The sequence below is a fragment of the Amblyomma maculatum genome, chromosome 8 (assembly GCF_055883805.1).
Source record: "Amblyomma maculatum isolate TAMU_Amacu chromosome 8, ASM5588380v1, whole genome shotgun sequence".
Classification (NCBI taxonomy): domain Eukaryota; kingdom Metazoa; phylum Arthropoda; class Arachnida; order Ixodida; family Ixodidae; genus Amblyomma; species Amblyomma maculatum.
The window spans coordinates 101,867,569-101,880,240 of NC_139351.1; the positions used below are offsets into that span (position 1 = coordinate 101,867,569).

At 47.0% G+C, this 12,672-nt stretch overlaps 1 protein-coding gene across 1 annotated transcript; it reads left to right on the plus strand.

Moving 5' to 3' along the window:
- The first annotated feature begins 1,704 nt into the window (after positions 1–1,704).
- Positions 1,705–6,880, plus strand: LOC146182020 (nucleoredoxin-like protein 2). Its single transcript, XM_084577028.1, has 3 exons — positions 1,705–1,902; positions 2,500–2,603; positions 6,504–6,880. The coding sequence occupies exons 1-3, from the start codon at positions 1,711–1,713 to the stop codon at positions 6,643–6,645; spliced, it is 438 nt and encodes a 145-aa protein (XP_084433154.1). The 5' UTR covers positions 1,705–1,710; the 3' UTR covers positions 6,646–6,880.
- The last annotated feature ends 5,792 nt before the right edge of the window (positions 6,881–12,672 follow it).

Sequence of the window (12,672 nt, forward strand, 5' to 3'; positions counted from 1 at the left end):
GAGGTTTGCGAACTTGGTATTTGTGCTGCCGGAAGTTTTCAATTTCAGTCCAGCTGTTAATTTGCGTGTCGGAAATAGATGTCAAGCAGGTATGTCGGGGCGTAAGAACCCTTTGTGCAGTTTAATACCGGAAAGGAATCGATCTGGGCGCAGAAACCAGGGAGAAAGAGAAATCTTTATTTTCCTTTTACATTACGACGCCTAAATACACATAGCAGACGCGCCTTTTTTAATACGTCTTTATTTTCACAATAATTAGGCCAAGCACTTCGGTAGAAATGAGGTGCGCTTAGAGCTGCGACATTATTCGGGAGGGAACACATCCCGTCCTATAGTTGGGTAACGATCTATACCATATCGAACATCGGAATCACGCACTCATCCCGACTCAAGCGAGCTTGTTTTAGATTACTTCACGGAAAACGAGGCAGAACCGAACTCTGAGCCACCTGGCCTCGAGGAAGAAGAGGAAAGCAGTCCCCCTCCCTCACCTGCATTTTTTTTATTAATGTACAACCGTTAGCTATTTCAACCAAGACAGACAAGGTATTTTTCTCAGTCACACGGGGCCAAAGAGGCTGTTTAGAAGAAGTTTTAAAAGAGTGCGTTGTGGGGCGAGTCGGTCAGACATATCTTCAAAGTATACTGCGGACTCTGCGCTTGTTGTGTTACCTTTCTCGTCCTTATTTTTGTGTGCGCAGTATACTTAGAAGAACTTCTTGCTGTCCTAGTTGGCACGTGGCTTTTTTGTTAATGTCGAGTTACGCACACATAAAAGACAAACGCAAGAAGAGAACGATGTAGAGGGAAAGAGCGCAAATTATCAACTATTTTATTCATATCCTTAGGTCATTATATATTCAGCGTGCACACATGTCTTAAAAAGGGGGGAAAGAGGATGGAGAAGGTTGGTTGGTTGGTTTGTGATGTCGATCGAGTTACGTTAGCGACCAATTCTCCATCGCTACACAAAGTCGAAGTAACTGAACAAGGTTTGAGAGGGCGCTAGTGGGCTGTAGTTCTCCATTAGCCCTTGTTTGCTTTCCTGTGACTTCGAAGACGAAGCGTTATTTTAAACCATATCAAAATTCCATGTCGAAATGAGTATTGCTCTAAAGGGCCAAGAGACGATAGAATCTATTACACGCATTCAGTTCAGGTCATCCTCATGAATAAAGGTTTTTGAATGAATGAATGAATGAATGAATGAATGAATGAATGAATGAATGAATGAATGAATGAATGAATGAATGAATAATTGAATGAATCTTCTTCATTTGTTGTTTCAGAGCAATATATTTCTAGCATAGTAGCAGTATAGTACAGTAATAAATATATTAAGAGTAATAAATATATATAAGAGGTCTGACTGGAAAATTTCGCTGAGAGATAAGAGGTTTTGAGTAAGAATGCATTCTCCGTCAAAGTTCTGCGGAGGTTTGTGTTAGCGAAAAGAAAACGAAGGCTGCACATGATCATCATTTTTGTTGTTATCGGCAACATCATCATCGTACTATTCAGAGAGAAACGTTGTTAGGCTTACTCCATGTTCATAAGCCACTGGAAGCGTGCACGCTTGGGAACGCTCCTTCTGATTACCACCGGTCTGAACCATCTCCGGGAGCAGTTTGGTTGCTGTATATAACGAACTCTAGCGCTTAAAGCGTTCTTAGGGTCTACTTTGAGAGGTACCGGCGATCCAGAGCATCCATGGCCAGCATATTCAGCAACAAGATGCTCATCAAGAAGGACGGCAAGTCATACCCGGCCGCGGAGGCGCTGCGCGACAAGCAGCTAATATGCCTCTACTTTGCCGCTCAATGGTGCCCACCATGCCGCATGTTCACTCCGGTGCTGGCCAACGTCTACAATGTCGCCAAAGGGGACAACCTGGCCATCGAGGTAGGCTTGCGCACAGGGGGAAGCGGCCAATGGCACACGCAACCTCATAAACTTCACCACACATGCCAGTCACCTAAAGGCCACCAAGCAGCTGCTGTTCATCTGTGGGGGAATCCCTGCACCGGAGGGAGCCCTGGTTTAGCACAGATATTATTAATTAAATTATATGGAATTCCATGCTTTTTATGCTAGAATTTTGTAACAATTTCTATACACTTCCTTTGCGCTTCCGCAAAAATTTAGGGATATATGGGGCCATGTGTTTACTGAAAGGCACCGGTCTCTTCAGAGCCTGATCGTGCAGCACACTCAGTCTGAGTGTTATACGAAGCTCCTTCATAAGTTTACCCAGACAGTTCAGGCCATTGCAAAAGTGTACCCAGAGGTGACTGAGCTATGCATGAATGCTTAGAGCAAGCACTGCTCTCAGTATGTAACACAATAAGAAGGCAAGTATTGCGCTTGATAGCGCAGCCAGACGTGTGAAATCAGGTGTACCTACTAGTGTGCTTGGAGGGGGGGGGAGGGGGGGGGGCATCGCATGGCAAAGCTCTGGGTGTGCTTTAAGTTGACACACCTGCAATACCACACGTGCAGGTGATATTCATCTCCGCTGACCGCAACAAAAACGACATGCTCAACTATATGCGAACCTCCCATGGCGACTGGTACGGGCTGCCTTTCGACGATCCGCTCCAGGGGTGAGTGCGTGCAGAACTATCCACGCTCGGGGAGAAAGCCTATGTGGTATTCTAGAACTGCTTGCAGCCTACGTTTGCCGTCAAGTTCTACAAACAAATCTTCATTTATTGCATGTACCCGCATAGCGCGTCGTGCGGCCATTGACAGTCGTTAGTGTGGACAAGGAAAATAGAGAGAAGTGGTGAAGGGTAGCAGTTTCTGGTCCTACGGGGCTGGAACGGTAGGTCAACGCCGCTTGCGGCGGGGGCTAGCCAGCCACTGATTTTTATCTGTTGTAGGCCGTCATTGCACCCGCCACCGCTTATGTGGTGGGGGACGACGGCTGTTGTTGCGGCTCGCGTCTTTCTCTCCCTCTTCTTTTTTCTTTCTTGTCTATTTTCTCTTCTGTCAGCACGAGGCAGCGGAGGTGGCTCAGCTACAGAGCCAGTAGCAGGCCCGTGCATTTTCTTTTCCTTCTTCCTACAGCCACAACAACAAAAAGGAAAATAGATAATAGTGTCCGTGCTTGCAACTCTATACAGCGAAATTTGAAGTAAACAAGATCAGCTTTGGAGTCGCCATTTATTGCTTAAACTTGCCGAGCAAGGACGCTGTCCAGTGAAAGTGGTGTTTTGACATGCAGCCAAGTCCCCGCCGCGGTGGCTCAGTGCTTACGACGCTTTAGTGGCCCATAAGGGTAAGGTGAATTCCAGGGTCCTAGCAGGCTGATTCTGACATAACTGTCCCATGTGAAACGAGAGACCCAAGTTGGCAGCTCCTGCCAGCCCACGTGGGGTGTGACGTCACATCGTCCCGTGGGTAAGACGTGGCTACCGGCCGCGCTACGCTGAAGGCTCGAAACCTAGAGTAGTATTGATTTCGCAATAAAAAGAAAACACGTTTCGACTGCACCTGCCCCACGCCCCGTGCCGCCTTCATAACTTGAGAGCATTCAATGAGCGGGCGCGCGCAACTGCCCCTCTGACGTCATAGCGGAGGTTTCCGCGCGGGGATATGTCGCCCAAATCGGTTGCGAGTGGTCGCCAGGAGAACTTTTGAAAAAGTATTTATAAATTATCAGCTCCATGCAAAGCTTATTTGATTCGGATACTCACCACCTCAATGGATTTCTTGCATTGTAATTTTAACGCAAGTAGCGTTTCAGGGACCCTTTAACCCTCCGACGCGTAATAAATTTTTCACTAACATTTGTCATTCGCTCTCGCCAAATTATGCCTGTCATAGGAAATTAATGTGGTGCGGTTTTAACAAAAGTTCCGAGAGCCCTGCAGAATCTGCAGTGGAGAAATGCGGCAACTTGAATGTTGCTGCTGCGCATCGCTCACCCCTTGTCGAACACAACCATGCATTCCGTTGAACGCATCAAAGTTCACCGGCATTCTAAAGGAATTAAGTACTCAACCCTGATTTCCATCACCTTACCAGATCTGTATCTCACCAAAGCCTTTGATAATGTCTATCACGCCTCCCTCCTTCAGTCCCTGAGCCCACTGAATGGGGGCTCCCGTACGCATAGGTACAGCCTCGTCCACTTCTACCTATATAACACGGTCACTGCTTTCAAAGCGTCATTGCGTCCTACCCGGCCCCGCAATAGAGCTTAGTGGCAGGCCATGTGAAGCAACACGCCCGGTCCCTTCTGTGCTTGCATTGCTTTGCAACGATATGTGCCTGCGTCGGGCTCAATATTGCTTTGAAACCAGTGACCGTGCTATAGCTAGAAGTGGATGACCCTGTACATAGCTGCGTTCCTCTATGAAAGGACGACCTGCCTGTAACTGGGAACAGCTCAGACCGAAACCTTTACTCTCGGAAGAAGAGGAACCCCACAGGGGGCAGTCTTGTCCCCTTTCAGTTTAATATTATCCTCCTCCCACTAGTACGCAAATTGCCGGCAATCCCTGCAGTTCTGCGCTCTGTGTACGTCGATGACATCACAATCTGGACTAACACAGGTAATCACGGTGAAATGATAACTCGCTCACAAGATGTACCTGTACCACCATTCGGAACTCGACCCAGCCCATTGAAGTGGAATTAGGCAGCAATAATTCTTGCGATTACTGTTACTCACTTTTCTGTGAAATATATTTTCTCCGATTCAAAAATAGCCATCTCCAATTTTTTAAAAAGAACAATCCACGCCCCAGCCGCTAGCATTCAGCAATCTGCTCCCCCTCCCTATCACCGCATCACCCTCCTCTGGGTTCCAGCGCACTGCGGACACCCGGGCAACACAGCCGCCCACGAACAAGCCCGAGCTCTCGTCAACCGGGTAGTGGACGGCATGCCCTCATTCCGCAGTGCGAGGGACGACCTCCTCATCTACCACGACATAGCTATGCATTATAGAAACTCCCGTAAAATCCACCCCCTCCTCACCATTGTGTCGCCAAAACCGAACAGGTGGCTTGGCGTCGATTTCAAACCGCCACAATGCCTTTCCCTTTCCTTCTTTCCCTCGTACATAGTGGGGGAAAATCCCCTAACTGTATATTATGCCCAAGTACCAGAGCTGATTTCAGACATACCTATCAAATTTGCCCTAATAAACCTAAACCCTCATTTAAAGGAGTAGAATCAGGGGAGCAATGGGAGGCCGCTCTGCGCAGCTCACAACCGGAGCCACATCTTGGACTGGGCTTTGAAGGTCGCCGCGACCCAAATGTGCCCGGTCATCTAGAGCGGCCCGAGGGCCCGTCGCCGTCCTGCCCATCCCCTTCCCCACCCTCGCCGAGCCACCTAAGTGGCTCAAATGAAGTTCTACCACCACATTGATTGATTGATTGAATGTCCTTTATTGAATTGGAAGGCTCATGGCCATGGATGGGGATAAAGGGGAGTAGACAGAATCTTCATTGTTTAGGTCGTCACTCAAATCACATTGCTCTAATCAGGCCACTAAGCGAGCCATACTTTGCAAATATCTGTGTGTAGCATCAGTTTCTAGAAGGGAACGGTAGTTCACGCGGTAGGGTTTGATCTCGGAGCGTCCAGTAGAAAAAGCAGGGCAATCCCAGAGTAGATGAGATATGCCGCCGTGAGTCCCCTACTGAAAAAAATGTAAGGGGCAATAACCTCATAGTTTCTCCCACAATCTCACTCAAATCACATAAGAAATCACGTACAAGTCGCATATAATTGCATAAGTTCTCATAGTTTCTTGTACATTATCATAAATTATGTAGGATATTTTATGATAATGTTGTGCACCGTATGAGACTCTACGCGATTAAATGAGATTTTATGAGGTTATTGCCCCTTACAACTTTTGGTTTTTCAGTAGGGTCGTACAGTGGGGGTTACGTAATCATTTTCTCTGTATACTGACGCCATGCGGGCCATATAAATGGTTTACGGAAAGAAAAGGCGAAGTATCTGTCACACGCGGAATTTCGCTGACAAATATCGCGGGCAAATCACGTTGACCGAAGATTTTCATCATGAACATAGACTTTCGCAACTGGTTCTCTCGAAGGGAAAGGCGCAGTATCTGTCACACTCGTTTCTGTGGATACCTGAAGCCTGAAGTCTTTTCGGGGTACCATCGATTCCACACGCCGGCGACCAGATTTTCGCGGAATGGGATTGGTGAAGCTTTCGCTTTAATAATTATCTAAAAAAGTTACAAAGGTCCAGAGGACAGGTCTGCAGATATCTTTGTTATGGCACAATCTCAAGATATTCAAAAAATTGCATTTCCCGTTGGAAAATGTTCCAATATTTTTGGCTATGGAATATATATGAAATAGGTAAACTGACGAGGTATACCGGCCGATATTTAATAGGGATGTCATATTTAATCGGCGTCATGCTCTGCAATGGGGACCTCCGGTACGATTTTTCCCCTTAGATAACACATAACAGATTTGTCCAATTACTGACATCTTTCTTTGCAGGGAAGTAGAGGAACGCTTCAAAGTGGCTGGCGTCCCGACGCTGCTCGTGTTGAAGGCCGATGGCACCGTGGTCTGCCCCAACGGAAAGAGGATGGTGCAGGAGAGGGGCGTGCAGGCGTTCCGAGAATGGCTGGCCTCGTGAACCGACATCTGCCGCCATACGCAGCATTTTTGTCAGATTAAGCACCGGGCGTCAGCGTAGAACGTGAAGAATTACGTAAAGAAGCCTTAAGGATAGACACTGGTGGAGGCGCTGATATGAGAAGTAAATTTGCGAATATTCAAAAGCCTACAAGACCACTGTGGAGTTCTTTTTGGATATCTTAACTTCATATTTCATACGCACTCGATTATTCACTTCAATAAATCATATTAATGAGGCCAAAAATAGTGGGACCGCTTTAAGCGCATGGCGCAATAAGGGCCTGTGCACTGTGCTCATTTGGTATCGGTTCGCGAACGCTCCACCGTGCTCAAAAAAAGAGTTAACTGGCCCAGACTGCGCTCGACGTTTCAGCAATACGTTGCTAGTTGAAATGTCAACGCCACAAACGTCCAACTGCAACTCCATCTGGCTTGCCTACACCCTGTGAAGACCCCGACAGCTCCGTTTGATCAAGCAGGCATTGACCTCGTAGGTCCGTTTCCGAAGTCCTTGGATGGAAATCGCTGGATTGTAATCTGCGCGGACTACTTCACACGTCACTGTGAAACCGCCGCTCTTCCATATGCTACGGCGCGTCAAGTGTCGCTTTTCCTGCTGAACTCAGTCATCCGTCACGAATTGTCATCACTGATCGGGGCCGATAATTCACCGCTGATGTTGAAGAGCTCATGCATTTATGCGCCGTAACTTCCCGACACTCGATGCCATATACCATCCCCAAACAAATGGCTTGACTGAGCGCGTCAACAGAATGCTTATAAACATTCTAGCCATCTATGTGGACGCAGGGTATAAAAACTGGGACACCATACTACCCTTCATCACATATGCGTTTAATACCGCCACGCATGAGACGACATGGGTACAGCCCATTCTTCCTGCTGTATGCTAGACCACCACGCTACTCCCTGGATACTATCCTGCCCTTCTCAAGCCGTGAAGATCCCTGCCTGGCTGAAACCCTCTGCCTCGCTGAAGAAGCTCGGAGAATCGCCCGCTTACGGTCTGGTTCTTCACAAGAAAGTTCTAAAGTTCGATAGGGTGGCAGTCACCGGCGTGTCACGTACTCTATAGGGGATTTAGTCTGGCTGTGGCGTCCAATTCGGCGCCGCGGCCTACGTCGAATACTCTTGACCCACTATGACGGTCCGTGTGTGGTTGTCAAACGCATCAGTGATTTAACTTATGCAACAGCCCGCCTGAGCGCATCAGGTCGTCGGTCTGCCAAAACCGAACTGTATGTCTCGTTGCCCGCTTGAAGCCGTGTCAGCCTCGCACGACTCATCTACACGCCCAGAGTGCTTCGGCTAAGTAGGGGGGAAATGCCACGCTACTGACGACGATGAAGGATTGGGATTGTGCGGCAGAAGAGGAGGAAGAGGCGTTGGTGTTTTGGGGACTAGTAGGCTTCACCTTGTCCCGCTGTCGCAGCACTGTAAATACCCCCCCCCCCCCTTCTTATTTCACCGTAACAATATATACGCACGCAAGCGTATGCTGCGATGCAGCCTAGTCTATCAAAAATCTGCAGGACATATGTCGAAAATACGAGAAAATATTTAGTTCTGTGGTCACAACAGGTTATGTCGTGTTACAATAGGGTCACAGCAGGTCACAACAACAGGTTCACTGACAAATACCGCACAGAAAAATTTTCCTGGCACGTAATCCTCGGGGATCAGGGCGCGGCAACAGTTTTCTGTATTTTTTTTTTTTGACTAGGAGTCGGTAACGTGTTTGGGTCCTAACACGAGGGCCTGAGTACGAAAGCGCCGAAATTCTTGAAATTAAGTTAAATGATTTGATACATATTCGCTGACTTGCATTTCACATTCGGTACCATGTGTACTATTTAATTTTATGCGTGACGTCACGTTTAACCCAAGCATTGTAGGGTGTTTGAAATTACCGCGCAAACCCATGTGACTGTGAAGTGGTCGCCCTGTAGACCAGTCATGAATATTCGCTCAGTCATAACGCTGACGCCGGCTTTTTTGCCGCAACTTAGCATCCATCGTGTAAAAGACATTCAAGTTGTCAAAAAATGGCAAACATGAGTGCAAACTGGCTAGCAGGAGCGAGCTTTACCTTCGAAAATATTGCCAGTGCATTGAGTACGTCTATAGGCTGTGGCTACTGCATACAATGGTCAATGGTCTCGTGCATGAAATGTCAAATATAACACATAGAATTATTTCATCCGTAATGCACTGTGTGCCATCACCACGTTAACTGACCAGATTTTTTTTACTTGGCTTGATTATTACAAAAGCATGTGTAAATTTGGTTGTGGAATTTATGAATTGTTTATTCACATGCATCAAGTTTGCAAGCATCATCTTACAATCTCAGCCTAGCTCTGATTTTCTTTTCGGGCCTGGCAGCAGCTTGCGGAAGAGCGCTTGCCGCTCGGGTATTCAAACTTGAATTAGATTACTACCGCATTTGTAGTTTAGTCGGATCGCTGTTTTTTTGACTGCAATAGCTTCACGTGTATAATTTTTTTTTCTTTTTTCTAGAAGGACACACAAAGTTACCAATTTGTGTCCGAAACAAAATATAGTTTTACAACAACTTTGCTTCTTGGCTCCGCCGAATAATGATTTTCAAAAATGCAAGCTTAATTCCTGATGATGGTGATGAGGGTTAGGATGAGTTTCTGCGGGTGGCGAAAATGCGGTTTATAGTGCCTGGGGTGGAGGAGGAGGAGGAGGAGGAGGAGGAGGAGGAGGAGGAGGAGGAGGAGGAGGAGGAGGAGGAGGAGGAGGGGGGGTGTATAAAAAAATAAAAATATTCGTTGCGTAGGCGTTCTGAAGTGATAATTGGCTGAATGCATTTATTGGCCTTTTTTCATAAAAACAGATAGCAGCCGAGGCAGTTTTTACATTAAAAAAAATTCTCCTTTCGTGCAACCGATAAGATCCTACACTAAGTTTCTTAGTTTTTTGCGATCAAAAATACGCGCCACCAGCTATGAACATGAGGCTGATCTCAGCATTGAAGCTGCTGAGTGGACTTATGGATTAGTCGATGCGTCGAGCCGCTGTATGAGTCTCAACTGAGCTCATCGCGGTAAATGAAGCATTCTTGGTCGACTTCGCACCATTCGCCGACTTGGTGGCGGTTAGGGAATGCCTCAAGAACGAATAGCCGCCGACAATCAACGCTGCGAAGAAAGCGCCTTGGTCTTTCGAGGGCTTCGCTACCCCGCCACGTGTCCATCTTGCTCCACTGAAGCTCCCTGGTTCCGCTTCTAGGCTCCGTGCGCTTGTCGATGGTCGCCGAGTAAACGAGTTCATCTTGGAGCGAAAGTTTTGCGATGAGTTCCGATCCGCGATGTATGAGGTGAACTTCGCGTCGTAGTTTAGTGCAAACATACTGGTGGGGCTAACAAAAGCTCTCATTGTCGTTAGCAGAGCACGGAACCCCCTGAAGCTGGACTTCTCGCCATGGATTCGCGGCGGGGCTGAAGACTTGCGAACTATACTTAACAACGGAGGAACTCCTTTTACATGCCATGCCTTGTGGGCTCCCCGACTACGAATACGCCTTCTTCCAGACCGTGTGGCTATATCCGGCATGTTTGCATATCTGACCGATGCTTTCCCGTCTGGCCGAAATAATAAGGCGTCGTCGGCGATTTCAGTCACAGGTGTGTCGTTATTTCCTAAATTCAGGCCGTCCCAAGCAGAAGGCGATGTTTCTAAAGAGCCTGCAAACGCAACCACAAAATTTATGCCAAGGTGCACGTCAAAAGGTATCATGGGATCTCATGCATTGTACAGCACTAATGATATGACTCGAGGAATGACAATTGCAGTATCAGTCACATGCGCAGTATTATACGTAGAGCGCTTCGTTTTCGGGTAAGAGCTGGCTCCACCCGATTCTGACACTTCAAAAAGATTTTTTTAAAGCACATAGTTAAACCGCATCCTACTCCAAAATGAGCGTTTAAGACGATGTCAATTACGTGTCAGAAGGCACAGCATGGAAACTAGTAGGCGTCCTGTCCTGATTGAAAGCGGGTTTTGACTGCTTTCACGGACGTTTTTGCAGATCCCTACACATTTCTTCACATAACCATATATCTATCTATTCGGTTCAGCTAGCTGATGGTTAGATTCTCCCTTAAGACTCCCCTTGAAAGCATGCGCCTGACCACGTGACTCGCTCGTTCGGCAGGCTAAAACATAGGTTAAAGAGCGACAAGGTGAAAGCCTTTGTGGTTAGTTCTCCTTCCTCGTGGAGTACCTCGCCAGCTCTTGACGTTTACTACGCTTGCTCTCTTCGTCACGATTCCGATTAGTATTTGGTGACATAGAAGTTAACTTAGCACACATCGCGCGTCTGCCAGCTACCGCGTCAAGTGAGAGACTAACTGAAGAACCGACTAGAGCCGCCAGCAACACCCCTCTCATATCCTCCGGCGATGCACAACGGCGCTTCCTACATTGCCATGGAGACGGTGGGCTTGCCGTTAGGCAAGGAGAATTACGATCTGTGTCTCACAAGCCTGGCATGGAGTACTGATTAGTGCGCTCAGCTGGGGATCGAGAGATAGTGGTTCGATTCTCGGCTGACATTATTGATTTTTTTCTTTAGTGCCAGTGTGAAAGATGTTTTCTGATCACAGTTTTTGTACACGGCGCGCATAAGCCAAGAAAAGCTTCCGCCTTAATTAAACTTGAAGGGTCCTAACTATGTGGCTGGTGAACGTCTTTGAATCAGAGAGGGCATGTTCGGGTGCGAGCACTACTTGCAGTTGGACTGCTTGCATGCTGGTATATGTGATACGGGATATACTTTCGTGTATCTTCTTTATAGACCATATTCTATTTTATATGACGAATCCCAGCTCACCCTCGACAATGGTAGATTCGCCGTCTTCCATTGTGTCCATGAAGGGGACCGTGCTCGCGTCGAACCTGTATCCAAACGAGCGCCATGTCGTACTCCTTGGTTTCACTGCGGACAGCGATGAGATCGAAGAAAGCGTAGATGATGGTATGGTGAACCTGTTCCAATTTTATCTCAGTTATTCTAAGTGATATATCTGAAAACATAGGTTACCGGCCACTGGCGAATTTCCACATTAGCTCACCCGCGAATGCTCTCATCGGGTGCCATGATCAAGCCCGTAGACGGTGGAAGATGGCCATCAAGCTTCACTACTCCCTTATGCCTATATCTAATAGCCATTATTGTAAGACTGCAAGATGCGGGTTCAGCGTGTAGAAGCCACTTTTGCAAGTCGCGAGAATCCTGGGAGTCTGGGGGTCTTTTATTAGCATAGATTTTGTGCGCGTATCAGCCAGGAATAATGGGAATGCGTAATATAACAAAGAAATGCAGTTGGTAAGTCGTAAATCTGCTTACTGTTTCTTTCCCCTTGCGCTATCCCTTGTGCTTTCATTTGCTTCGCATTCGAGTTTCGCAATAAGGCTTTCTTATGCTACAAATCACAAGCATCTGGACATAAGAACTCTCGTTATTACAGGAAGCTGGTACTCACGCGCTGCTATTGCCTGAAAAAGCCATGCTGAAAGAGATAATAACAGAACAGGCAATGAATAGAGGCCCTATGCGAATCAGTGGCTATCCAAACGTGCACCAACCTGGCAACTGCCTTTCCTAAACATGTTCCCATCACCTAAACAGCGTAATAATCCAGCATCTTTCACTGGGCCCGAAATGAAAGCGACCGGAACTTTTCCTCCTCCACTGAAACGAATATCTGGCAGCGATAGTTACAAAACCAGAATTGATGCGAGAATAATTACTTTACTAAAGGCTTGACAGCTGCCAAATATAAAAGGCTCTACCTAAGTTTGTTCTGCAAGAAAGCTGAACAGAATGCATGTGAGCACGTAAAAAGGTAATTTTGTTCATTTCCGCGTCATCACTTCACGCATTCTCCGCGCTTGTTTTTCACATGACAGGCTGGAGAGATATATTCGAAGTACAGTTTACTGAAAGACTTTTCCCAAGAGTTTTATAAAA

Excerpts from the sequence above, each read along its gene's own strand:
- LOC146182020 (XM_084577028.1), top strand. The coding sequence starts at position 1,711 with ATGGCCAGCATATTCAGCAACAAGATGCTCATCAAGAAGGACGGCAAG. Across the intron at positions 1,903-2,499 it reads GGGACAACCTGGCCATCGAG|GTGATATTCATCTCCGCTGA; the intron begins GTAGGCTTGCGC and ends CCACACGTGCAG. Across the intron at positions 2,604-6,503 it reads TTCGACGATCCGCTCCAGGG|GGAAGTAGAGGAACGCTTCA; the intron begins GTGAGTGCGTGC and ends CTTTCTTTGCAG.